This window comes from Strix aluco, chromosome 1, assembly GCF_031877795.1.
Source record: "Strix aluco isolate bStrAlu1 chromosome 1, bStrAlu1.hap1, whole genome shotgun sequence".
Lineage (NCBI taxonomy): Eukaryota > Metazoa > Chordata > Aves > Strigiformes > Strigidae > Strix > Strix aluco.
The window spans coordinates 156,559,968-156,587,196 of record NC_133931.1 but is presented as its reverse complement, the minus strand read 5'-3'; the positions used below and the strand labels follow the sequence as shown (position 1 = coordinate 156,587,196).

Genomic DNA, 27,229 nt, shown 5'->3' with positions numbered 1-27,229 from the left:
TTTTTTTTTTTTATTAGCTGTTTATGTGCAGGCTTTCATTAGCAACAGTTTAACTCTAGAGGATTCTGAGGGATTTAAAACCATTTAGCATTTAGAAAAAAAATGTAGTTCTTCAGGAAGAGTTACAGTCTTAAATTCTCTACCTTTCTGTTCGTGGTATTCTGTATGTAACTATCTTTTTATGTGAAGCTAGCTATCTCAGCATAAAAACACATTTTGCAGTTCAGACAGTCATTTTAATCTTGAAACTTTGATAGAGGTAATTTGAGGAGGAAAGTTGTGCAGCTGGTAGGGATAAAAATAAAATGTTTTTGTTTTGCAGGGTTGATCTTGAAACAATAGCTGGCTAAAGATGTTCAGCAGCTTGGAGGTTTAGGAAAAAATATAAAAGAAATGGATTAGACTGAGGCAAAAGGAGTCAAAGATGTGTGATAAATCTCATACATAACAACTCTTGCCAATTAACTCTCCAAATATTTGTATTTACATTGTCAACTTCTTGAAGCACTGTTTAGGCCTTCAAACATCTCTATAAAGTGCCAAATAACTGTATGTCATATATATGACAATATCATCATCAAGCTACACAGATTCTTCATGTGGAGAGTTGGCCTATTCTTTATGTAGGACACTGCATGCAGTTTTTGCTGCGCATGACTAACATGTAATAATAAGAAGACAAAAGACAGACTGAGATGGAAACTTTCTGTATTAGTGACAGGTTCCTTGGAAACTGGCACTACAGGCATAATTTTCCCAAAAATTATTTGGAAGTACTTTTTGAAAATTAGAAAATGACTAGAGTAGATGTGTTGAAAGGGATAAATGCATGCCATAAATTGTACTCTGAGAAGAGCTTTAACAAAAAATGTGCCAGATCTGGACTGGATCTGGAAATAAACAGGTCTCTGCCATGGTGGACAGTAAGATAACTGGATGTAGAACGAATAATAAGGAAGATGTTACTGGGGTAGGAAAAAATTTTAATTGACGTGGTATTTGTTATGTATCTAGTAGCTGCTGTAGGACTTTAGAACTGGAAATACACGATGAAGGAAACTCAGTGGGTACCCAAGTGAAGCATGGAGAAGTCCAGAGGAATTAAGTAGCTTTGCTCGACCTGTGCTGTCAGCTCTTCCCCCTGAACCAGGGCTTCAGGACAGAGTGATAGGTACCAGGGCAGCGAGATGGCTCCACACCAGGACCATATGGGTTCTGTTGGACTTGTGGTGTCAGAACGGGCAGTGTCAGGGTGGCCGCATGCCCTGGCCCCAGAGGGGCTGGCAAGAAGCAACATTTGCAGGATGGAACAGTGTCAGTCTTCAGGAGGGATACAAAGACGATGCAGCAAATTTGCTACCAGATTGAAAAAATATGTACAAGAAGGGGAAGGGAACTGTGAAGAAGAAAAAATTGGAAGTGAACCAACGAACACTGCTAATATTCTGTAAGGCAATAAGTTCCTACCCCATCTCCCACTGAGAAGAGTTTGCAATGGAAAGATGGAAACAAGTTGTAAAATTTCAATCTGAATCTCTGTGAATGGGCAGCAAAGAAGGGAATACAGAAACCTGTGGGATCAAATAAGCTAAAATATCTATGTTTGGGTGCTTTTTTTAAGCCAATAGGCCACATAGCACCCAAATTGTGGCACTGTGTTTCTGGTTCTTTCGTGGATTGGAAAATGAGGTAACATCATCTCAGAGTTAAAGCACAGTAGCTAAGCAAGAAGTTTGAGCAGAATTAATTCATACAAAATATGATTTTGAAACAAGTGTCTAGGAAAGACAGAAGTGGCAAAAAGCATGTGTCCCCTTGAATCGATCTATATTTGGTTGTGGAGGAGCAGAGATTGACAGAGATGTCTTAAAAAAAAGGAGGGAATTGAGAAGGGTTGAATAAAGTCATCCAGATAACAGGATTCCAGATGTGGCCAGGTGTTTTTTCATACTGCATGCGGAAAGCCTTTGTTTTTAATGCACAGGGTAAAACAGTAAAAAAAAAGTTTCATTTCAAAACAAAAGAAAAAAAAAACAACAACACAGCCAAACCCCAAGTCTTTACTCAGGAAACATGCTCACCGAAGTCAGCGGGAGTTAGCAGTAAGCTAAAACCTTCAGATTTGGCCCAGTGACAATAACTTTGTTGTAGAGCTGAGCACTTACATGTTTTCACTGCGAAGCAATTTTAACAGTGTAAGTTTGGAACCCCAGAAGTAGGAGTGGAAACACTGACAGAATATTAACTATAACAACTCCCAGTAGATCTCAGTCTTTCTTTTTGTTTTAAGATGGTACAAATGTGATTATATGGGATCTGGTGCTGATGTTAATTTGCCCTTGGTTAGTATCAGCCTCCCTGCCAGATGTATTTCCATATTTGCTTCAAGAAACACACTACCATTTAAAGTATTATAAAGCAGATCTGTTAAAAAAAAAAAAAAAAAAAAAAAAAAAAGGAAAAGCAAATGGCTAAAATAAATCAGTAGAAACTATTTCTATAGGTAGACCAGCACTTTTTAGCAGAACATTGTTATATTTTTTAAAAAGTCCAAGGGTGTCATATTGAGCTTTAATTTCTCATAAGATCAGTAGTGGAAAATAGTGATGCACACTTCATAAATGGACAGACACAAGATACAATCAAAGATGATTAATCTTACATTCATAATCACGTTCACTGCACATTATTCATGAGAAAGAAAAGGAGCAATACTCAGGCCCTATTATTATTATTCTTGAAGACTGTCAGCAGGTAGGTACCAGTGTAGCTTCCTTCACCTCAGCAGGGCTGCCTGGATTTACATTACTTTGAAATCCAGCCTTTTAATCTCCAAATTCCCTTGTGCCATTTCCACCGCAGCAAAGATTAGTAAATGACTAAATTGGGAGTTACCAAAGGGAAATCACTGTTACATTTAGAAGCTGAAATGGAAAAGACATATCCAAACAGGGCAGTAAAATGCAGAATTTCCAAAAGGGACCTCAGAGATAACAGTCCAAATTCCTTCTATGTCAAGAAGCGAGAGATAACCACACATATGCCTTATCCTAATGGGCATAAAGTATGGAGATGACCGGCTGCTTAGCAACCAGATGCCTGAGGTGAAACCCAAAGTACAAAACAAGATGTTGTAGTACCCATCTTTGAAAGTACGGGGGGATTTTAGAAAAATGGAAAGACTATTCCTAACCATCTCTTGCTTTCTTCGTTAGCTTTCCTGTTGGTTTCAGGAGGAAAGACCAGAGACAATTCAATTGCCAGACCATGACAGAGAGACAGAAGCTACACAGAGGTTTGCAGCTGGTTATTCCACCAGCCACCTTTCATAACCTGAATTATAAAAGATCTCCCACAGTTGGTGCCACCTATGTTGGAACAGCTGTTTAGCAGCAGGGAGAATATAATCCTGAATATAAATATGGGATTTGTAGTCTTTCTCTCTGCTCCTGAGAGAAGCAGGTCTTCTTTTGCTAGGAGAGGCAGAAGAGGAGATCTAAGGACAAAACATTTTCTAATCCTGATATAAAACAAACAGGCTTTAGTCACGGCTGAAGTGTTGCTTAGTTTGATTTATAATGTGTTTTGATTTACGCACATGTTCACAAAGGAAGAGGAATTGACAATCATTGAGCTCAACACAATGAACCCAGCAGATCTTACTTTGGGACTGTTAATCTGATTTTCATAAATCAGATGATAAACTTCAGAAAGCTATGGTAAGATCTGAAAGATCTTGTGAGTTGTTAGCCTGAAATGCTGCAAATTTGAGAAAGATTCACAGTTCTTCCTCTTTGCTAGAAGCAGGCTGAACACAAACCATAGTTAAGTGATATAGTAATAATTTTCCCCAAACTAAACTTGAACCAAACCTCTTAGGAAGCTTGAAGAAATATTAATAGACACTAGATCTCTCAGGAAGAGAAATGTAATACGCACTCTTTTCTTTCTAGATTACTCTTTCTGATATAGCTTGATTAAAATAAAACCAAGGAATACTCCAAAATAGGGCTGTTCAAAACCACAACAGCAAAAATGCTGTTAGATATAAAATTGAGAGTTTTGGCTAAATTAATAAATTTATTAAACATGTCAGGGGGGCTTTTACTTAGTTTTTGATAAAAAAGCCTTAAAATTTTCTGGATTTGACATGCATACAAGTATGATATTTATTTTGCATATGTTTCCTCCTTTTTACAAGCTGTTTTAAACTCTTTAAATAACTGTGAGTCTTTTGAAGTTAATATGAAAATATATTTGGCAGGAAAGGTAATATGAGCTCAGGGTAGGTCACAATTGCAGAATATCTAACACAGAATTTACTTTTTTTATTCCTTAAGACTAAGTAGACAGTTCTAAACATAATGGAGACAAAAAGGATTTCCCTGAGGTTTGATGGCAATTGTTATAGTTAATAAACTGTTTGTGAGTCTTCAAATCTATCACTCTCTGGACAGCATTACTTTGTCCTGTCACATCTTATGCTGAATTGTGAAGATATATTAAGGAATTTGGAGCACAGGGGAGACTTTTTCATATTTTAAGGCCTTAAAACTTTCAGCGCTTTATTTCATGTTTGTCTCATGTATTTGCTAAACGTGGTTCTTTGCAATATTAGAAGAGCCACACAAAACTGTAGGATAATTTCCAACCAACTGCAGGAGCAGTTGTTGAGAACTAGATGAATTTTTCAGCTTGGTATAAACCAAACCAGAGTCTCGTACACAATGAACAGGTCTGCTAAGCAAACACACTGTTTGGTTACACGTGCAGACTATACCTCTTGATAATTTAGAGGTCTGCCAATTAGAGATGCAAGCGCACAGCTGTCAAGGATGTAGTACATCAGGAGAGGGCTGAGAACGTGTGATTCACAGTGACATTTGTGGGAGCAGTAACAACTGAGCATTCCTTCAGATTTCATGCTTTCAAACCCTGAGGCTCTTTCAGGGATTTTTGCTGTTATGCTCTGGCATGCCAATGAGAGCATTTCATTGTAGTTAGGACTCTACATGTGAAACAGAACCACAGAAAGAGCCCTGCCTGAAAAGGTTTATATCCTAAATATATTTGAGGATAGTGAGTGAGTTTCAAAACCAGTATAGGGCAGGGAGGAGAATCTGAGGATGACAATCAGAGCAGCAAGAGCCAACCAGAGTAGTTGGAAGTACTCTGTAAGTCACTAACAACGTTGGTGTATTTTTTTGCAATGTAGGTATTGTAGAAAATGTCTCCCCTTTGACTAGTCCAATACAGTATTCAAGCAGACGGTTTTATTTATTTATTTTTTACAACAATAACAAACATATTTGTTCTAATGCCAGCTATGCAATCTGTTTGCGAAAATACACAAATATAATAGGTAGCAGATTCTGCAATAACGAACACTCCCTCTTTGTCTGTAGTGGATTAAAAAGATACAGCTTCCAAGAAAGCTGGTTAGGGCAGACACAGATATATGATAGGGCCAGATTCTCAGACTGTATAAATCAGCTACAATTGAAGCCAGTTTAGTTAATTCAGTTTGTACTAGTAGTGTATTTATACTATTTATTATTTAGAAAGAAGAAGGTAGAAATGGAATCAGCTTTGCTCATGAATTTTATCATGGATGTTTTGCCAATAACTACCAAACCCTTAAGTGTTTGAAATATCCTTTTATCTTGTTAATGTGGGCAAACACACATATTATTTATGAAATTGCATACTGGCTCTGGGCATGTCATAATCTTATTTTTACTCATTAACATGCTAAGGCAGTGTATTTTCAAATCAAATCCAAAAAAACCCCCACCCTTGTCTTTGCTCAAAAATCACTTAGTTTTGTATCCCTAAATTTTAAGAAGAAAAACATTAGCCTTCATGCTCACAAAAAGTAAGCATTTCTGTTTGAGCTATTTTGTTGTTTGCTCTTAATCAGCATAGCTAGCTGACGCCCAGCAATGGCGCCAGGCTAGCTTACACCCTGGTAACATTCAGTCCTTCAGCAAATCCAGTTAACATCTGAAGTATGTTCTGAGGGTTGCAAATACAAATTGAATGCTCCTTGACCCAGAAAATGGTCTGTACTGAGTAGAATAGATGCCATTCATCACGATTTTTGTTCTTTCCCTTATTTGAAAGGCTTTTGGTTTGAGTCCCTTTTGGTAATATCCCATGTACCTGACATGCTCTCTAGTGAATCTACACAACATCATCTGGGCCCCATGCATTTAAATCCTTCTTTCATAACAATGTGGGAGTCAAATAATTTGGAAACTTGCTCTAAGAAGCTGAAAGGAAGAATAAATTGTTCGTTACAGAAGGTGGATGTTTATCGCACAGCAGAGTGAAATCTGCTGACAGAGCATTTTTAGACTGCATAGCCAAACAAAATAGTTATATTTTATAAGAATTGCAGGAATCAAACTGGCTTGATGTCTCACTCCAACTCTGTTAATATCCTGTATTACTTGTAATCCATCTAATGATATTGTTAACACTAGTGTAAAGAAAGGGATAGAGAAGAGCAAGCAATATTTTTTTTTTTTTATTGCTAGCACAGTAGCAATAGAGCTTACAGCTGATGTCTGAAATGAGGGCTTGGTTTGTCAGTACAGTTGATAAGCCTGGTTCATTTGTTCATTTCTCATGGAAGATAGTTAAGAGTGGAAATGTATAAAAATAATCTCCCTGTTGGCCCCATGCTGCGCAGGGAGCTCTGCTGCTGGCAAGGATGGTTATCAGTGGCTGAGAAGGGAACAAGACCAAGCATCTTGGGAAATAAACTGATGTGGGCAGGCTGCATGAGGGTTGCTCTGAATGCCAAAGCTGATGGCCATAACATAACATAACATAACATAACATAACATAACATAACATAACATAACATAACATAACATTACAGTTTGTCCTCCTAGTAACCACCATTCACTCTGAGATCACTAAGGAGGGAGCTTCAGGAAGGGGAATGAAGCATTTGTGTGTAGGATGTGGAGGAAGTGAGGCTTTCCCTGAGCTTTCAGTGGTGAGAAGGTGTGATGAAGAAGTGCTAGAGAGATGGTGACAGCATAGGGGACACCTATCTTAACACTGTAGTTTGATTTAGGAGTGTGGTTTCAAAGCAAATCTCCCAGTTCTTGCTGCTTACCCCACTTTGGTCCTTGTTGTGGTGCATAGAGCACTGACTGCATCACTTGGGGGTTTGCTTGTGCTCCAGGTGTGCATGTGATGCACGCTTGGACTAATGGACTGGTCTGCTCAGAGTACTCTGTGTCCTGAAATGCATACAGTGTGTATGCTGGGTCCTCAACAGCCCCCGTTTCATTCTCCAGATCCACTTCTACTGAGCCACACTGACTGCTAATGTAGACAAGCTGGAGAGGCAAGGGAAAAAAGAGTTTCTAGATATCAGGGAGCAGTTAGGAGCCTGAATAATTTACACTTTGCAGTCTGTATTATTATCCTTTGTAATTGCAAAGCTAGGGATTATAAAACAGCTCAAATCACTGCTATCTTCCCAACTTCCATGGGAAGTTCTTGAACTAAAATTGTAGAAAAGAGTTGTGTGCTTTCAATGCTTAAGTCAAATAAAGTCTTAGTGAGGGCAGGTGCAATTCCCATTCACATCAAAGGCAGTGACACCTAGTTAACACTAGGAATGAATTTCAATAGCTGTCTTTGCTGTCTCCTGTTTTCTGGTTATAGCAGCTAAAGAGTTGTAGTATAGGGGAACTAGGAACAGAGGAGGTGCTGATAAACTGTGGTCCATCAGAGCTTCCTGATCCCTTGAAGCCTGAACATAAAGTAATTTTGAGGAAGATGGAGATTGTGCTGGAAGATACTGGAAAAAAAAACCCGTTAATCAAGCTCTGAGGTTGAGCTATTGCACTTATCTCTACCTTGCCTGTGGGGTTAGTATGTGCAGTTGCTGAGAGTTTGTGTGACTGATAAAATGCCTTTAACTAGAGACAAACTTTTTTCCCCAACTGTAATTTCAAACCACAGGAACATCCTGGATTTGATATCAAGGGTTCATGTTTCTGAAGTGTCAATGTTGTGAAGTCTTGTGATGCTACCACGAGTCTAGAAAAACTCTTGTGCTTGTAGGAATTTTATTTTTCTTTTATTTAAATGAAAGGTAATTTGTAGCCTTCCTTGCAGAGGAGAAAATGTGAAAGGCTTAGGAGATTTATCTCAAATATGTTTCTTAAAACCTTTTTGTGCTTGGTTTGTGGGTTTTTTTCAGTCCCAATACATCATTTTTCACTGAAGTGTTGAAGTAAGTATTGAGTAGAGAACAAGGCTTTTCCAAAGTTTGGTAGTGTTTCTTCCTAAGATTTAACTTCAGACTCATTCACTCTGCAGAAAGAGATTATAAATAGTAAAGTTTTCATATTTTCCTCTCTAGTGAAAGAGCTGATTCCTGCCTCAGGTGAATGCTATTGTAGCTCTATTAGGAGCCAGTGGCATCAGAAGTGCATTAAATCAGTTTAAGGCAGATCAAAATCAGTCATATATTACATGCCTGTATTTAAATGCATTTGAAATCTTCCAATAAAAGAACAGGGTTAGGCCATAGCAAACTTCAAAATGAGGAGATGGTGATATTTTAGTAAGGGAAATGATGTTCACTTGACTGCAGCATAATAAGCACTTAAGCTTTTATGGTTTTATAGTTTATACTATCTGTACAACAACCTGCCCTTGTCCTTGCTTGGGCCAACTTTTCCTAAGTAAACAATCACATACCAGTACCCTATTTCAAATTCTCTCATGGTCCTAGTATGAGAAAGTTGGATCAAATTTTAAAACTTGATGTCAATCTGCTATTGCCCTGTATACTCTCACGCAAGATGGGTGTAAAACACTGATCGCAGAGGTACTTTTTAATAGTACTGAGCAAAGTCTATAATTAACTGTGCAAAATGCTAAACATTGCCTGTGTTCTGCATTTTTGCATAGTCATTTCTGTATACATATATAACTTACTTGGGATATAATAGCTGCAGACTTTCACTGGTGCTTTAGCTATGCAATGCAAGCCAAACATGTAGATGTTTTCCAGCCTGAATGCAAATAAGTATGAAATCTGCATTTGGGTAACAACAAGGATGCCCACCTTGTCTGGAAATCATTTAGCCACATTAACACAGGACAGTGCTCAGGGGATCTCAGAGAGGGCTATTAGCTTGTGCAGAGATGCCTGCCAAATCTGTGAATGCAACTCGGTCAACTCATTCTTGAATATGTGTCCTGCTCTGAACATTGTGGTTGGAGAAGCATGGAGTATGCACAGTTGTGTGCTCACCTTAGTGTGTATGCATATGTCTGGATATGCATAGCCTAAATACTGGACTACCCTTTGGAAAACTGCTGGTACATCCCTTGACTGGCAAATGACTGTACAGGAGAACAGGATATGGATAGTAAATGCAGAGCTTCTTAAAATATACTGCAGACATTGTCCAAACTAGCAGGAAAGTTCTCCTGTGATAAAACAAATACTGTATTGCACAGCTTATCCTTCTTTCTGTGGCAGAAACAGCATTTTGAAATTTAATTAACTTCATGTGGCACTGTAGAAATGGATGGCAAATCAATAATGAATGCCATTTCAGTCACCTTGTGGTGTTGTAATTCTCTGTGTTTTGCTACACTAATTAGGTCTGACTTCAGTGAGAAGCATTTCAGGAGCAAGGGGGTGAATTATTGCTGAGTTCCTGGCTGTCACAAGGGAGATGAAGTAATCTCAGTACTGAGTAACCTCAGTGATTTCAGGAGACGGTGACTTAACATCCAAGCAGAAGAGGGAAGATCTCACATTTTGTTGGTGCAGTTGTACAGTGAGTTTTGGGCTCAGCTAGACTTAGGCTTCCGCTGAAAGAGCTTAAGAAACCAGAAACATACCTTGTAGTTGGCATTTAATGACTTAATTGCTGTTATTTACACATTCCCCTAGAGACTGAGAGTTTCTTGCAAACAGGTGAGTATTTCCTTCATTTGGATCTAGGGCTCTCCTGTGAACCCAGAGAGAGTCGTGGGTGAGAATGGTGTATGTGGGATGGTCCCCTGGTTCTGATCCCTCCCTGCTCCTAAAGTCACTGTGAAGAAACAGCTTAGGGAGCAGAATGCAGTTTGCTTCCACGTAGCAAACCTGGAGGTAATGGCAGCTTTTTGCCTGTTTGTTGGACTGGACGAGTTTATTGTGAAATATGGAGAAGAGAGATGGATGGTCTCACTTCTCCGAGAACAAACTGCTCATGTGAAGGTGGAAGAGACGCTTTGCCCCAGACTTGCCTCTCTGACACCATGCTTTTGGCTGCATCATAAAAAAATGGATGGATCAGGAGTAGAATCTAGGGAGAACAAGTGCTCTGAGGCCACTAAGTCACTGTGACAGACCAATGTCATGTTTTTTTGGGAAAGTATGTGAAGTCCTTCCCTTTATATTAGTGTGAATTATTATTCCAAATCATCATTGCTTCTAATATAAACAGTTTCTAATATAAACCATTCCTGCTGGTTACCACAGACAGCCCAAGCGGCATGGAAAATTTCAGTTGTTACATCACATTCGCCCAGAGAATTGCAGCAGTGACTGAAATGATTTTGCAGTGGTTGGAATAATGCTGAGTGAAAGGTGATACAGAGGTATTACACTTCAGAGATAGCAAACATGAAGTGGATGCAGAGCTGCCTTTCCTTTTACCTGGCTTCTACTTGTGAGCTGTTGGAGTTAACAAGCCTGCAAATTTGTGTAGCTGATATCCTGATAGTTTCTGTGCCTCACCTAGCGCCCTTCTCAGCCTTATATAAAATTGGGGGGGAAGGATGAGAGGAGCTCTGATAAGGTACAAGACAGTTTACAGGTAAAGAGTTTGAGTTAACAAGTTTAAGTTAATAATGTCTTTTTGTGGTGTTTAATAGTCTTTGTGGTTCTTAATAGTCTGACAATCAATACAAATACAATATACAGGAATATATGTGAATGTATGTTAACTAGTATTAATTAATGTATTAACTATCAATTGGCTAGTTAATTGTGCTGTTACTGTTCCTTAGCCTTCTCTCCCTTAAAAAAATAAAAGAAAGCAAGGATTTCTATGTCAAGACTGCATATAATTTCTGTTTCTGCCAAACTCAAGAAATTTAAATATATTTACTGAATTCATTCCTCTTGTACTCGTATTTAACAGCTGTTCCTGAAATGACTTTACAGGCTGCCTAAGGACCACGCGAGGATGAATAATACTCTAAGTTCTCTCATGCTTGAATACAAAGGATATATTCTCCAATGTGTACAACTCTCTGTAGTACCTCTTTGCTGTTATACCTGAAAGAAACGACCAATAGAAGCTTTCATTAGGGCTATCAAGTTTATAGTCTTATCATTAAGCATATGTAGAGCAGTTTATTTTCTGATTGGGATCTGTTTTCTTTGCTCTGAAATTGCTGGTTAAATTCTGAAAGTCAATTTTATTGTTCAGGTTGTTCAAGGTCTCCCAGGTTCATTTATCAACAGCACATCCCAAAATCAGGAGCCTTGCCTTGCTGTTGAAGAGGAAAAGACAGTAATTTTAACTGGTTTATTTGTTGCAGCTGCAGAAACTGAAACGATCGCTCTCCTTCAAGACCAAAAGCTTGCGGAGTAAAAGTGCAGACAATTTCTTCCAGAGGACTAATAGCGATGTGAAACTGCAAGTAGACTTGATGCCTGAGGTGAGCACAAGCACTGGACAGCTTCCCAACTCAGAGAGCCAGGCGTCCTCTCCCACCAGAGCCCAGCAGCTGACAGAAAACAACAAGGCTCACATCTTCCAGGAGCACATCTTCAAAAAACCCACCTTCTGCGATGTCTGCAACCACATGATTGTTGGTAAGAAAAGATTTTTTAAATCTGTGTGAGTGTCCATGCTAGAACTTGCAGGATGACCTTTCCATAACTTATGTGAGCCCAGATGTCTACTTGAGAAGATTCATAGAAAAAGGATCTGGACTTACATCACATTCGCCACAGGCTAATACAAGTACTATATTTGTTGACAGATCTCTTTCCTTGCAGACATGTACTGTTAGTGAGGGTTTCAGCTAGAGTCAGATTCATCTCTCATTCAGGTTATACTGAGTACGAAGCACAAACTTGGTTGTATGTTACACTAGAACCAGCAGAAATCCATCTTGCACATTTGTCTGCTATCCTTACTCTTTGTCACAGCAGTAATTCTGTCTTGCTCCTTGTGTCTGCCCCCACACCCTGCAGTGCCCTCAGTTCCCATTCACTGTGGTGATCATGCCTACCTCCTCCAGCTGCCTCGCATCTCTCCTAAGTGACAGTTGTCAAGAAATAGCATCTGCTGGGTAGTAGACTCCGAGCTGCTTGTGTGTGTGTTGGCTGTCTAGGACACACGTTTTGGGAGACAAGGTCAACAGAGCAAATAACAGCTGAATTCACACTGCAGACTTTCTTAGGATTCTTCTACCTGATCCCTGCTACTCACAAAACCTCACACAAACTTTACACCTTTGAAAGATTGCCCTGTCTTCTCTCTGAAACTGTCCACAGGTATGTAAGTTACTGCCAGGGACTGACTGACAGACAGACATAGAGGACAGAGTTAATAATTTATTATTCTCTTCACTGTACAGAGAACAATTCCATACTGAGCCCTAAAAAGCCAGCCTTCATGCTGCAGATTATCCATGGGGCTGTGCAAGAGAGGTCAGAAAAGAAGTGGTAGTGGGTGGCTGGAGGTGTAGAACATGCATGGTCACCACTGTGGGAAGCTGCAGGAGTTGCTATTCAGAAGTCTAGTCCTAGAAATTCACATCATTACGGCTACGTTATTATGTACATAATTTAGTCGTCTTGCTACTCATCATCTAGTTGTCCCAGCACGGTAGAGCAGGAATAAATTCAGTGGCACTGTAGCAATGTGAAAGTGAGTGACACAATTTCCAGGTTTGTAGGCAGGACAAGGAGTAAAACACTGGTTTAGCTTCATGCAGAAGCAGTGCAGGTCTTTGACTACAAGCTATTGTCTGTAATTTGTCTAGCTTACTGTAAGAAACCCATGTCCCTTGGCATGGAAGTCACTGCCTTTCAGATAACAGTATGGTAAGTTCTTGAAAGATGCTGATAGGATTGCTCAAACTTTTTCAGAGAATGATACCTCCTTTTCCATATGAGGGTGCTCAGTGTCCCCCACTTGTGTAGGGAACTCATGTTTTTTGAAAAAGGCAGCTGTCTGCAGAACATTAAATCTGATGTGAGACAATTCTGCTTCCATAAATTAAGTTAAACACATGAGGCCTGATTTCATTCTCCCTGTGCCACAGCTCTACTGAATCCAGGGAAACAGAGGAGTTTTGATCCCAGATTTTTGGTGTTATTTTGCAGTCTTTTAAGTTTTTTTCTACTTTAAGTGGTAGAACAAGTTGAAGGGAGAAGGACTAAGCATCAGTATCAGTGAAGTTCATAGTCCAGAGATTGAAAGGTAGTCTGCAAGATAGGCAGCTGAAATATCTTCATGTATGGAAGCAGGCCCAGAACTTGTCTCCTTCTGTAATGTGGATGGACGTTCTATCAAAGCTTAGTTTCACAAGTATATACTGCAAATATAAGTCCTTCGCACTTCTGGCAGCTTCTCATGAAGTTGTATGGAGATTAGTATTATCAAAAATCTGCACAACTCAGCAATACTGTTTCAAAACACTGCTGCTCAAGATGGATTATTACTGGCAGCAAACTTTGCAGGGAGTGACTCCAGTTCATAAACACCCATGCCCTTCTCCTTTGCTGGGCAATCTCTGTCCCGCCTGGGATGGGAAAGTCCTGAAGCATAGCCATAAGCTTCAAAACACCAGCTTTAACCCCACCTGCCTTCTGAACTTTTGTTGTTCTTTCCTATCCTCTGAAGGCTCCCTTTTTCTGTTTTGTATCTTAGCCACCTCGTTAGAGAAAGAAGCCTTTCATAATTGCTGAAGAAGCTAATGCGACCTATTTTGTCTGGTGGCATGCTGAGTCAGGTGAATTGCTCTGACCTCCTCCAGCTCATCTTTGCTTGGAGGTATGACAGAAAAGATGTTAAGAGTTTTACCTTATAATGCCTTGGAGTCTAGATGCCCTGATTCTCATAGGCAGACATCTACTCTATTCCTGTAATCCTCTCTCTTTGATCCTTATTGCAGTCATGCCTGGTTTTGCTGTATTGTATTTCAAGCAGCATAGGAGATCTGGATGTTACTGTTTGCAGCTCAATTAATCCATATAAGTTGTGCAACTGTTGGTTGTGGAGATGGTGAAGCAAAGCAGGCAGCTTTTCAGGAAACCGTGTCAAGCCTACTCCCAAAGGCAGACTGAAAAAACCTCACTTCTGTGCAGGGACTCTGAATTTACACTTGCAAAATGGAGCCTATTTGTTCTCTCTATTTGCATTTTTCATGGGCAGTGACATTTGAGAGTAATGAGTCTATGGCTTTAAATTCCTTATTGATGAGAATAAAGGCAAAGACAGATACATGTTTTGAAGACTGGGGGAAAGAGTCCAGGAAAATCCCGGCTTGACTTTAGATGGTTTCAGTTTTGCCACCAAGAATGATTCCAGGTTCACCTTAAATGGCTCTCTGATCTATGAACTAAGCTGCTCTGTTTGGTACAAGGCAGCGCGATGAACTGTGCATAGCATGAACGTGCAGTACACATTTCAGTCTTCACTAGCGTGGCAGAATCTGAGCCAGCAATATGCCCTCACAGCCCAGAAAGCCAGCTGTATCCTGGGATGCATCAAGAGAACTCTGGCTATCAGGTCGAGGGAGGTGATTCTTCCCCTCTACTCTGCTCTCGTGAAACCCCACCTGCAGTGCAGTGTCCAGCTCTGGGGCCCCCAACATAAGAAGGACATAGACCTGCTCAAGTGGGTCCAGAGGAGAGTCACAAAGGTGATCAAGGAGCTGGAGCACCTCCCTTACGAGGACAGGCTGAGAGTTGGGGGTGTTCAGCCTGGAGAAGAGAAGGTTCTGGGGAGACCTTATAGAGCCTTCCAGTACTTAAAGGGGGCTACAGGAAAGGTGGGGAGGGACTCTTGATCAGGGAGCACAGTGGTAGGATGAGGGGTAATGGTTTTAAACTGAGAAAGGGTAGATTTACATTAGATATAAGGAAGAAATTCTTTCCTGTGAAGGTGGTGAGGCACCAGCACAGGTTGCCCAGAGCAGCTGTGGCTGCCCCCTCCCTGGCAGTGTTCAAGGCCAGGTTGGACGGGGCTTTGAGCCACATGGTCTAGTGGAAGGTGTCCCTGCCCATGGCAGGGGGGTTGGAACTAGATGATCTTTAAGGTCCCTTCCAACCCAAACCATTCTATGGTTCTATGATTAATCTGTCTGTAGCTTCAGAGTGAAGAGAACAACTCAGAGCAGAGGCAGCAGGCCCCCCGTGATGCTCCTTTCACAGCAAAATTAAGCAAAGGAATGTGAAACATTATCTTCCTACAAAAAATATGTGCATCATCTCTTCTTGATTGTTAGGCACTATGAGCCAAATGTTGCCTTTGGGATGCAGCACATGTGCCTGTTCATTTGACAGAAGTACAGTCATAACATAAAGGCCAAATAGTATGTAATTGGTTTCAGCATTCAGAGGAAGATGTTTACTAGGATCATTGTAATGCAAACCTACTCATTCAAATGCTTTTCATGTATCTCAGAGTGCAATGCAACCTATTCAAAAGAAACTCCTTATTGGTTCAATTTCAAAAAAGAAAAAACAGTAGTAGTAGTGTGTTTCATATCTCACATTAAAGACAGGAGTTAAAGTGTTCCTACTACCTCTACTAGACTGGGCCTAAAGTCCCACCTCAGTAAACAGAAGAAAATTTGATATAGAAACAGTAGTTTTCTGGCAAATGAAATAAGGGAGAAATTTTTAGATTCAAGGGAGCTCTGAGGAATGCATGGAGGATCCATTTTACACTAATGGGGTTTTCTTGCCACGTCAAACACTCCAATACAATCATTGGTTCTAATGCTGAAGTCAACAGTAGTAATTCACATAATTTCAGAGGAAATAAACAGTACTTTGGAGCAGACTCTGTACTCTTTTCTGCCGCTCACTGTTCTGTCACTGTGAGCTCCAAGCGCTGGTTAGTTTAGGACTGAGGTTTCAGTTCCATGGTGGGTTACATATTTTCCTAAATATATACACTTATGAACATCCTCTCACGGTATGACTCTTAGAAACTTGTTCATCTGCTGTTCTTACAAGTAGTATCTATTACTATTTTAATATCTAACCTCAGCAAGTGAATATTTTGCAAATGAAAGCATCTTGTGGAATGTATCACCAGATCATTATTTAGAAGATACTGGTTTGTTTATTTTACATCCCTGTGAAAAGCAAATCAAATCGGAACACCTCTGAGTTTGCTCCATGTTATCTACCATTTTCCATGTTTAGCAAGAACGTGATAAGCTTTGGCAGTGTCCAATAAGGGGAGGCAAAACTGCCTGGCAAAGATAGAAACTATTAAATTAATGTTGCATCAGATTAGAGTCTTAAGCTATGCTGATCAGAAGCAAGTTCTTGCTCTTCTTCAGTCTCTGGTGTGTCATCAGTCATCTCTGTGATACTTTATTCTTGAAGAAAATATGATGTCAGTACTCTACTCCTGAAAAACATTGTGTATTTTAAAAAAAACTCCATCTGTAGACTTCTCAACATTTCACTCATTTGCAGTTCATTTCCTGTGCTGACTCACATGGAAAAAATGTTATTTTCCACACATTCCAAGCATATTACATGCAATTAATGTATTCCCATCTAAGTCAAATATAAGTAGTGTAGCAAAAATGTAAGCCACTTTGCTTTTAAAAATAGCTGACTTTGAAGTCAGTCCTTTAAAGCTGTGTTTTAAAGAAATAACTGTTCATTTATAACAACATCATTGTATGTTTCTTTGTGTTTCAAAAGTGTACTTAGCAGTTTAATTCCATGCTTAACCTTAACTCTGACACAGAATTTTGACCAAACCCCTGTTTTATTGACATACCTGTGGGTGTATCTTTTCCTGGAAAACATGCTAGAGGGCCACAAACTTTCAGAAAGACCAGACAAAATTGTGGTCTGCAATGTTCAATAATAGTCAAAACCAGGTCCTTCTGGATCATGCCATTGCTGGCTTAAGTACCTGAGGTATATGCATTTATAGTTGGTCTCAGGACAATCGAATTTCTGGTTTGGATGCAGATTCTCCAGACCTTCGCAGTTCTGGAGGTAAATAACTCAGTACCTGCCTTCTCAGGGAACTAACTAGGTTCCAGTCCAAGAAACCTGTAGAAAACAACCAAACAAAAAGTCAAAACCAATAATAAACCCCAAGCACAGTTTACTTCCAGTCTACTAATCAACAGTGCTTAAGCAGTGAAATTGTGCTATCCCTTCAGTATTGATTCACTCCTACCACCGTCTGTTCTGGTTTAGCCAGTCATTCTGGAGTTTCAAACAACAAACAAAGTGCCATGAATAATTATTTCTAGCCACATCTTTTAAAAGCAGCCTGTGTTTCTTTGTTTCACTGTGCTGCTGTGACTGCTAGAACTTTCAGCTCCTTTATCCCTAAAGCTGTAATGCAACATCCTCCATAAAGCTAGGCTCAAAGTTAATAAATTGGTCCAGCTTTTCAGATGCAGGACTGAAGGAAAGAAAGAGATCTGGATTGGAGCTATGGTCCCCCGTTTTTCTTAGTTGCTACATCCAAACCTCTTCTCTTAGACGATCTGTAACTGTGACTAATAAGTAATGGAAAGACTCCATAGTTTGAGGAAGTGTTTATATAACTGTAATTTATGTGGATGTTTATTAAATATAGCAAAATTTCACAGGAACTATGACACAGTGCTTTCTGCCTCCAGTCTGATCAGATCCCTCAAGAATATTCTTGACTTTTTTTAAGCTTGCTACCTCACTCCATTAAGTAGGCATTCTGGTTTGATCCAAGACTGCCTTTATTCAGCATTATCCAGGAAGACAAGGATGTGATAAACAGTCACAGGATGATCACCACTGCTTGGCAGCTGGACAGAGTAGAAGTACTCCTGGGAAGCATGACTGTAACTGAAACTGTGTTTCCAAGCCTATGGTAGTTTGGAGGACTCTTCCAGAGCTTTTTTTATTTTTTTATTTTTTTAAAAAAAGGCATTTTTATTTACTGAGGCTTTTCTTGCAGGATAAAGCAAAAAATAATGTTACTCATTCAGTGTTCACCCTAACCTTCACTCCTTCCAGTCTGTCTAGCCTCTCACAGCCTAGATGACCTTGGGGGAAGAGATTTGTGTTGCCACTTGTGTCAGCATGGAAGTTGTCTCCCGTAGAGAAGGGTAAAGAGCTGCCAATGAAAGGAGATGCCCCTGCAGCAGCTTGTGGGGGCAGCTTCTTGTCCACCTCTCCAACGGGATTGTGCAGTCACAGCTGAGCCTTCCCAGATATATTTTCCAGATGATAGACTATTACAGTATAAAATAGTGTGTGTGAATGTTTATTACTAATGCAAGAAGGCAAAGAATTTCCCTATGGAAAGAGGTTTTCAAAAGCAGCTGAATCCAGCCTCCTTGGTTTTGATTGTGAGGAAAAGGGGCAGTTGCATAACCTTGTAAGTGACTGGTACCAGCTGCCATCCCATATGATATTAAATGGCCTAAAGTCCCTGTCTCTCCTTTCTCCTTCCCTCCAGTAAATCCACTCCTGGATTTAGGAGACTTCGGTTCTTGCTCCAACTGATGCTGAATGGCTCTGGGCACCTAAATCTTCTAGCACTTTTGAGAATCGGTATGAGTGAGAATTACCTCAGTACTCTCTGACCTGCTGTGCCAGGGTTTAGGGCAAAAAAAAACATAGTATTTTTTAACACACATCTGCAAAAAAATGTTGTAAAATAATAATTTTACCATATCTGTTACCTTGAAATTGAACCTGGTTTCTCCTACGATTTCTTTCTTGAGTTAATAACTCTCCATAAGTGTACTTGCCACTTTTGAGAGGAGCCCTGTTAGAAGACCTAAACAAAAGCCTTCTGGAAATAGGAGGTATTACATTAATCAAACTGTACAGTATGCAGTCAACTGTTAGTTATAGACTAGTCAGGTACAGATAATGTCATCTGGACTCTGCAAAATTTCCAGGAAGTGGATAGTTTGTCTATTAAAATAGATAAAGTGGGGATGAACAGTTGAAAAGAGGTAGAAAAACATATGGTATGTGCAATACAGGTGTACTCTGTCAGTATGTCTTCTATTTTTAATAAGCATGACAAAAAGCATCCAATTAATAAAGCCCCACATTTGTAAAGTAGCTACAGAGTGCCACACATTACCCCTGCGTTAAATTAATACTTTTGTTTGGTAATAAAGAGTTAAATATCCTTTAAAACAAATATTGAAAAGCAAATATGTAGTCTGTTTATCCTCTGGGAGGGCTTCCTCCTCTGAGATGAGGCAAGAATGTTATCAGTAAATTGGATAATCAGGAACAGCTTAGCAGAGAAAAGAGGGTGGAAATATATTTTAAATTCTAATTTGTCCTTGAACATCAAGCATGTTTCACATTTGTTACTAGATAATTTTCAAGCTCACTGTAATTTTAGGGAAATTGCTATTAATATGAAACTATGGTTAATCCTTAGTGAAGAGACTTTAAAGATGTTGACCAACATTTACTACCTAATTAGATGGAAAACAATAAAAATTTCCAGCATGTCTCTAATCAGTATTTTAATGTGATGTTAGCCAGGATGATTTTTGACCAAAAACTACCTTGAAAAACACCGAACACTCTACTCAGTAGTGGCCATTGCTCCTGAGATCAGCCCTAGTGAAGAACATAATGGTAAGCTTAAGGTTTGGATTTTGCTTCATCCCCAGGTCTTTAACAAGATTTCTTTTTTTATGTCCTGCTATGTACTTTTCCTGAGCTTATATGAGACATCGAGTGTTTTCAGATAAGCAAATTAAATGCATCTTCTTTGAAGCTGACCTTCTAGTAAAAACATTATTTTTCTACTTAGAGTCTTTGTCTACCAGAGTATCACTGTTATGTGGATAATTACATTGCCACATAGCTGACAAAAGCGTCATCTAGAAGGGAAATTATTAGGAGCTTCACCTTACTATGAGTTGCAGAAGCCATAAAATGAGGCAATTAGCAGAAATGTTTTTGCAAGAAATAGAACATTACCATTATGAAGAGTAAAATGCCTACCTACAGTTGCTTGTTGCTGTCTTTAATACAGAAGGATGTCTTGGAGAGCAATGATCCTTGTGGCTTACATGGAGCACTGCATGCTCTTTCTGCTTTGGTAGTATGAAGGCAAATAAATGAAATTTCAGCAATTATCTTCTCTAAACTGCCTAAATTTTAGTTTTCCGGGTATACACAATCTGTAACTTTTTTCTTTTTTGACATAAGTTTATCTTATATGCTGAAGGATGCTGCACACACATGGATCCATGGATCCCCTCCCTGACTTCTAGCTCTGAAGACACACTCTGCAGTTAAAAAATGTGATTGCATTGTAGTTTCCTTTATAACTTGCAGGCAGTGATCTTGAAAATCTTGAAATATTTTGTTTAGGTGACTAGACTATTTCCTGCTTAATAGAAGGCTGAGAAGCAAGCAAGCAAGAAAAAAAAAAAAAAAAAAGGTGGCTATGTCTTTCCCCCACTCCCTGCAACAATTCCACTTTCCCAGCCAAGAGAGGAAATGGCATAACAGCTGGTATAATCCCTGAGCCAGTATGAACCATAACATCATAGTCAGTATGTTCTTGATTGCCTTTCTCAGCAATCACAAAAGAAAGACTATATATTTAATGCACAGGAAGATCCCTCCAAATGAGGACTGGGTGTATTGGAGGGAACTTGTATTTGCAGTGCAAATATTGCCTGTTTTTCCAGTTGCACCTTTCAGAATGTAGCAAGCTTTCATATCTGAAGATCTGTGGCACATGAAACTCTCCAGATAGACTTTGTGCTGCCCCAGGTCTTTTTTTTATGAAGCATGGGGATGAATTTTTAACGTTGCTGGTTGCTTACAGAGCTCCATCATCAGTGGACTTGAAATGGGAGGCTGCTCTGTGCAACCTCCTTTTGTTCCACCACTTCACCTTCCTCTGTAAGCCCAGGCACAGCATACTGGCATCATCAGGGGTTCATCTGCACTTCTGTTTATGACTGCAAGGTGATGTCATCTGTCTTGCAGTGTTTGTTACAGCTGGCAAATGTGGAGAAGTTACACTAAGGTGCTTGGTCTGTTTTGCTAGATCTAGTCCCTCAACACAGCTGAGCATGGAAGTTCATTTTCTATTAATAGCCTCTGGATGGGTGTCGTGGTTTAACCCCAGCCAGCAGCTAAGCACCACACAGCCACTCGCTCACTTCCCTGCAGTGGGACGGGGGAGAGAACTTGGAAGGGTAAAAGTGAGAAAACTCATGGGTTGAGATAAAAACAGTTTAATAATTGACAAAAGAACAAAAAAACCTCCCAATAGTAATAATAACAACAAATTGTAGTGAAAAGAAAAATAACAGAGAGAAATAAAACCCAAGAAAGACAAATGATGCAAATGAAAACAGTTGCTAACTACCAACCAGACAATGCCCAGCTAATCCCCAAGCAGCGTCCCCCCCCAAACCTTCCCCCTAGTTTCATTGCTGAGCATGATGTCACATGGTATGGAATATCCCTTTGGGCAGTTGGGATCAGCTGTCCTGGCTGTGTTCCCTCCTAACTTCTTGTGCACCTCCAGCCTACTTGCTGGCAGGGTGGTGTGAGGAGCAGACAAGGCCCTGACTTTGTGTAAACACTGCTCAGCAACAGCTAAAACATCTCTGTATTATCAATGCTGTTTTCAGCACAAATCCAGAACATAGCCCCATACCAGCTATTGTGAAGAAAATTAACTCTACCTCAGCCAGAACCAGCACTATGGGATAAACAGCCACTGAGTATGATGGGTCTCAAATGTCACCAGAAGGGAGGACAGAGGATCATTTCTCATGGAGAACAGCAGATGAGCAACAGCCTCTGATGAGCAGTTGTTTTCCGTAACAAGCTGATGACACGCTCTGGCAGACTGAACTGATTAGTGGTGTTCTCCAAGGGCAACAAACTCTTTGTTAGCGGAAACAGAGATTTTTCTGAAGCGCAACAGAAAATTCAACAGTTCAGACGTTGATGGGGTTTGGGTGCGGATCTCACAGATGTTCTTTCAAAATGCCCCATCTGGAAATTGAGGTGGTCTCTTAACCAAAGAATCAAAAATTACGCTGAGTTCTTGTCAAGGGTAAGACAGCATAAATGCCAATGTGGAAAGGATCTGGATACCAGATTTTATTGAAGAATCAGTGACATTACTGCTTTTACCATACTTATACTTTCTTTCTCACACTCACTCCCTTCCTCCCTCCCCATCAGCATTTCATTCCCTAGGTCTCCCTTTCCCTGCAGGGAGGTCGCTGCTTACCTGGGAAGGTTGGGCAGAAAGTAGCGTTGGTTCCTGCTGTGATGTTGCTTGCAGTTACTGGTCTCAGACACCACTGCCCAAGGTTCCTGGGCATCCCCTGGCATTGATGTCATGGCTTCCTCATCTCCAGGATCCTCCCCCATTTCCCAGAACTCTCCCCAGGCCAGGATCTTCACCACCTTCTTTCTGGCAACCCATCTCTTGACACCAGTTCTTTCCAAGCTCACAGGTCCTCCAGTCTAAATAGTGTATTTGCATAAGAACAACACATGATCAGCCTCTCAACTAGTGGATCGGTCTCCTACCTCTTTATTAATTGGAGGATTATGATGCATCACTTTTGTTTAGTCAAAGTGTTTTGTTTAGTCCAAGCAGCCCATACTGGTTGCAGCTGGCAAGTAGCAGGCTCCTGTCTGAGAGTTCAGGGGTTCAGTTTCAGACTGATGCACATACAAACTGCTGCCTGTTGCTGATCACAATTTCAGCTATTTTTTACCTGTGACAGCTCCTAAATCTGAATATGTGTATTGACCCAGCTCTCTGTTAGTGAGATCCAGCTATGTGGCAGTACCTTCTGACACACTGATCTGCTTTTTTTTCCCCCTCCAAATCATGCCTTCAGTGAATTCTCACCAACAGCTCCTGTTGCACTGGAAATCATTTCACTAAAACCAAGGTTTTGCTACACTTTTGTTATAGGCTGTATCATTGTACAGGCCAGACATTTGTAGCTGCCAAGCCTATTGCTACCCCTATGGGTTTCCTTATCTCAATAGTGGTAACACAATTATGGTCAACGTTAATTAAGGCTTTTGTACAACAAATCACATAGTCATGCTGGTGCAAACCACATGTGTGGATGAGAAAGCTATGGCTTGAGTTGGCTTGGTTTGTTCCTACCCGTATCCAGGGTGAATTCAGATAATGAAAATACTTTCTAACCATGGACAGTTTACGAGTGATGCATTGAATTATTCCTGTTGATAGACAAAATCTTAGAAAGCAGATTTTTTGTAACTTTGGTTTAATGATATAAAGATACAGAAATAAAGTAAAATTTCAGCTTAATGTCAATTTTTCTCTTGTTCCCCAGATTGAGCCCCAGTCAGGGAATTTTTGCATTGCTGAGCTGCAGAAACTTCTGTACAATCATTTGGCAGAAGTTTTTCTTATTAATTTAAACAATAATTGATGCCACTTGGAAGTCTACCTGTAGGTGTGCTTTAGGCCAGCACTGCTATATGTCGAGTACTAAATTCTCTCAGGTTGTAACAGTGAAGGCTGAGATTGCCTCTTTGAGCAAATGGCAGTAGTAAATGAAAGTATTTTTCTTCCCAACTTGTGTGATTTCATTGAAATCAGTAACTATTTCTGGAAAAAAGAAATTTTAAAAAACTTGCACTTGGGTTGAAAGGTTTCATTTGAATGTTTTTCCACATTTACCATTTCATTTTTTGTTTTCAAAACTGCTGTGGAAAAGAAATTGAAATACTTTGTTATAAAATGTGATTATAAAATTCTGTAAAGAAGCCAGAGATTGTGACTAATTGTAAAAATAACTCCCCTGAAAACTGATCCCACTAAACTGATATAACTGCCCAATTACTTATGGTGGTGCCCTGAATCATCTCTAGTCTGAGCAAATCATGCTGTCGCTTACACCTGTAGCTTCTGATGAAGTCCTCCTTACCCACGTGTGATCCAAAGGAAGAAATTACTTTGGAGCAGAAGCCTGCGTGTGGTCAGATCCTGACCATGCACTAGATTTTAGGTAGAGACACTTGTAGTTATCTTAAGCTGCTTCGCTTTCCAGCTCCATCACTAGCTACTATGAAATGGACAGAAGAGGGAGGGAGAGGAATTGTGGCCTCGGGAAGTCAGACATCAGCATTTCATGTGCAAGACCCAGTCAGTCTGTGCTAACAAAGACCAGGAACAACAAGAGGTTGAGCTGATGAGGGAGCGTTTTTACTACAGGAGCAAAGAGCCAAAAACCTCAGTAAGTTTGAAACAGAAGGCCAGAGAGAAACTGGCTATTTACATACCAGGGTTTTTTTTTTAACTACACCTTTTATAGTCCTAATTGATTGTCCTAATCTTCTGACACATAGCTCTGTAAACAAGAGGCAATGTTAAAAATCCATTAGCAGACCAGAGAGAATATTAAATCCCTTTGCTGAGGGCAGACTGTTCTTTTGTTCTGTAACTTTTCCCACATTTTCAGCAAGCCTACAGGCCTGATCTTCATTTTGCAGCATAGTTTTTGTTCAGATATTGTTCTTCTGTTTTCTAGCTCCTCTATAGTGGTACAACATCCTTGAAAGATCAAGGTTTCAGTACATACAAGTGGCCCTACAAAATTCAACTGCTTTTTCAAAGCATCTCAAAACACACACACAAAAAGGCTGTAGCTGGATGGCTTTTCATTTCAACACATGTAAGAACACAGGTACAAATAACCTGAGCCTGCCAACATGGAGATCCTGTTTGAAATCTGGCTTTCATCATCTTCGTCTCAAGAAGAGTCACTGAACACACTATGTTTATTAATATTACTGAGACTAAGATCAGTCACTGATCTCTGCTTGTTCTCCTTTGGGACACCACACCAGGGTTAATTTCTCCATATTTGTTTGTCCTGTTCAGCTCTGGTACCATCATCATCTCTGGAGCAGTTCAGCATCAGGTCCCATAGGCAAGTCTACGCCTATGTTCTTTGAGCTATTTTCCTTCTCAGCAGAGCAACCGTGCAAAGATCTACAAGCACAGGCTCAGCAGTCTAGAACATTGTCTAGAAAAGTAGGTATTGGGATATCAGTGTATGTTTAGAGCAAAGAACATTAGAAATGCTTTACTGTGTTTGGTTTTTAGAGGACTGAGACTTTCGGTAATAGCTGTTAGTTTATTTATCATGGCGTTCCAGCATCTTAATTAACATTTAGATGATCAAAAACATTTGATGATATTTTAAGTAGTATGGAGGTGGATATTTCCTTTCAGGGACAGACATTTATAGCAAAGCTACTGAATATGTGAAAAGTGCATTGCAAAAAAACCTCTTGTGGCCAAATTTTTCAGCACACAGCAGTGAGTTTCATCCTCTTCTGATCACCAGACATCAAGAATGAGAATCACTTTTGCACCAAAAGACAGGAAAGGCCTATTTGCATTTTAAGTAAGTCTCATTGGTCCTGAACTACAGCATAAAAAGTCTGGCAGCATTGGCAGTTCTTTGTCAAGCAGTTACAGAGCTGATTTGCAAGAGGAATAAAGGCATTTACTCTTGCTGATATGTGGTTTAAAACTATGAAGTTAGAAAGGACTTTATTTTAGTAGGGATATTTTTCTTCTTTGTAACAGCCTTAAGAAAAACCTGCCTATTACTACTGCCTCAGTTTTTTCTCAGCATGTTGTTTCTAAAGAAAACTATGTCACTAGGAAGTCAGTTCTAATTTTATGCACTGTTTTGTAGCCTGCCTACATGCAAAGCAACTTTTCTTGCTATTTAAACGTTGGACATTGTTATGGGGAAATTGGGTGGGGTAGGCACTCAGACAGACCCACACCTCTCAGTGACATATAATCTAAAATTTATTAATTTGTCAAGACAGGTACCATGGTTGGATATCAAGTCCTACTATGCAGAACACAAACATCCAAGTCCCAGCTTCTCCACACCCCGTTGGTTTAGACTGACACAAGGTGGACTTAGGGGAACGGGACACTCCAACCAGTCAAGGTGTCAGGTCCAGACCTGGCAGCTTGGTCCCAAATGGAGGGGATCTTCCTCTAGCTCCCACAAATACCAGCACAAAAAAAAACCCTACTAAAGAGTGAAACTTTTGAAGTCAATTCCATGCTACCATTATTCAGGAAAAACTGCCTAAATAAGATTTTTGCCTAACATTTTGAACTTTTTCATCCTAGACATCTGTTATTCATGCATAGAGTGCCTTTGCCACAGTATTCAAATGAGTGTAGACTGTCTAGTCAGGTCAAAAGAGAAGGGTAGCCGTAAAGTGCAATTTAATCTCTTTAAAAAAGGAAAATTGATCCTTTTGAATCATCAAAATGACAATGCCAAGAGCTGCCATAATACATTTATCTGTGGTCAGTTAGGAACAATACACAGCAGACCACAAAATTATTACGTCCTCTTTTTATTACTTTTTTGAACAGGCCATTCAGTCCTGTATTTAGCAGTGGAAAATGCAATGGGAGGATTGCTAATAGTACTGATTATTTTATGTGAGGTGAATATTTGTCTATTGATCCACGTACCTGGCAACTGTGCATCCAGCAACTTGAATTATTGGTCAGTCATCAGGTATCAATGACTTCCAGCCATTTAGGGTGGCTGGGGACATCTGGTCATCAGGCTTTGATCTATGACTCACCTGATGACCAGCTGAGAATGTGCTCCTCTGTCCTCTCTGCAATGGCAGTGAGGCAAGCAGTGGGGTCCCAGAATCAGTTAAAAAAAAGAAGCAAGAAGGTGCCAGGTATTAGGGCAGAGTAAGGGGGCAATTCCTGAGGTGGCGAGAAGCACCCGAGGAGTCTGAAGGCCAAGGAAGGGCAAACAAAGGGATGCCCAGCTCATCTTTACAAACCTAATGATTTGGGGGAATTAAGCTCAAGATTTTTAACTTTAAAGGTGTGGATGTCCTGCATAGAAAATGCTATTCTCTGATCTACCCACAGCGCTTGACTGAGGCAGAGCAGGGAAAGGAGGACAAGTG

The 27,229-nt window shown here is 40.0% G+C and overlaps 1 protein-coding gene across 1 annotated transcript in view; it reads left to right on the top strand.

The window, feature by feature from the left end:
* STAC (SH3 and cysteine rich domain) overlaps positions 1 to 27,229 on the top strand; it is a 76,823-nt gene that overhangs the window by 12,665 nt on the left and 36,929 nt on the right. The window contains exon 2 of the mRNA XM_074849908.1: positions 11,581 to 11,857. Within this exon, the coding sequence (XP_074706009.1) occupies positions 11,581 to 11,857 (277 nt within the window). The remainder of the gene's footprint in view (positions 1 to 11,580; positions 11,858 to 27,229) is intronic.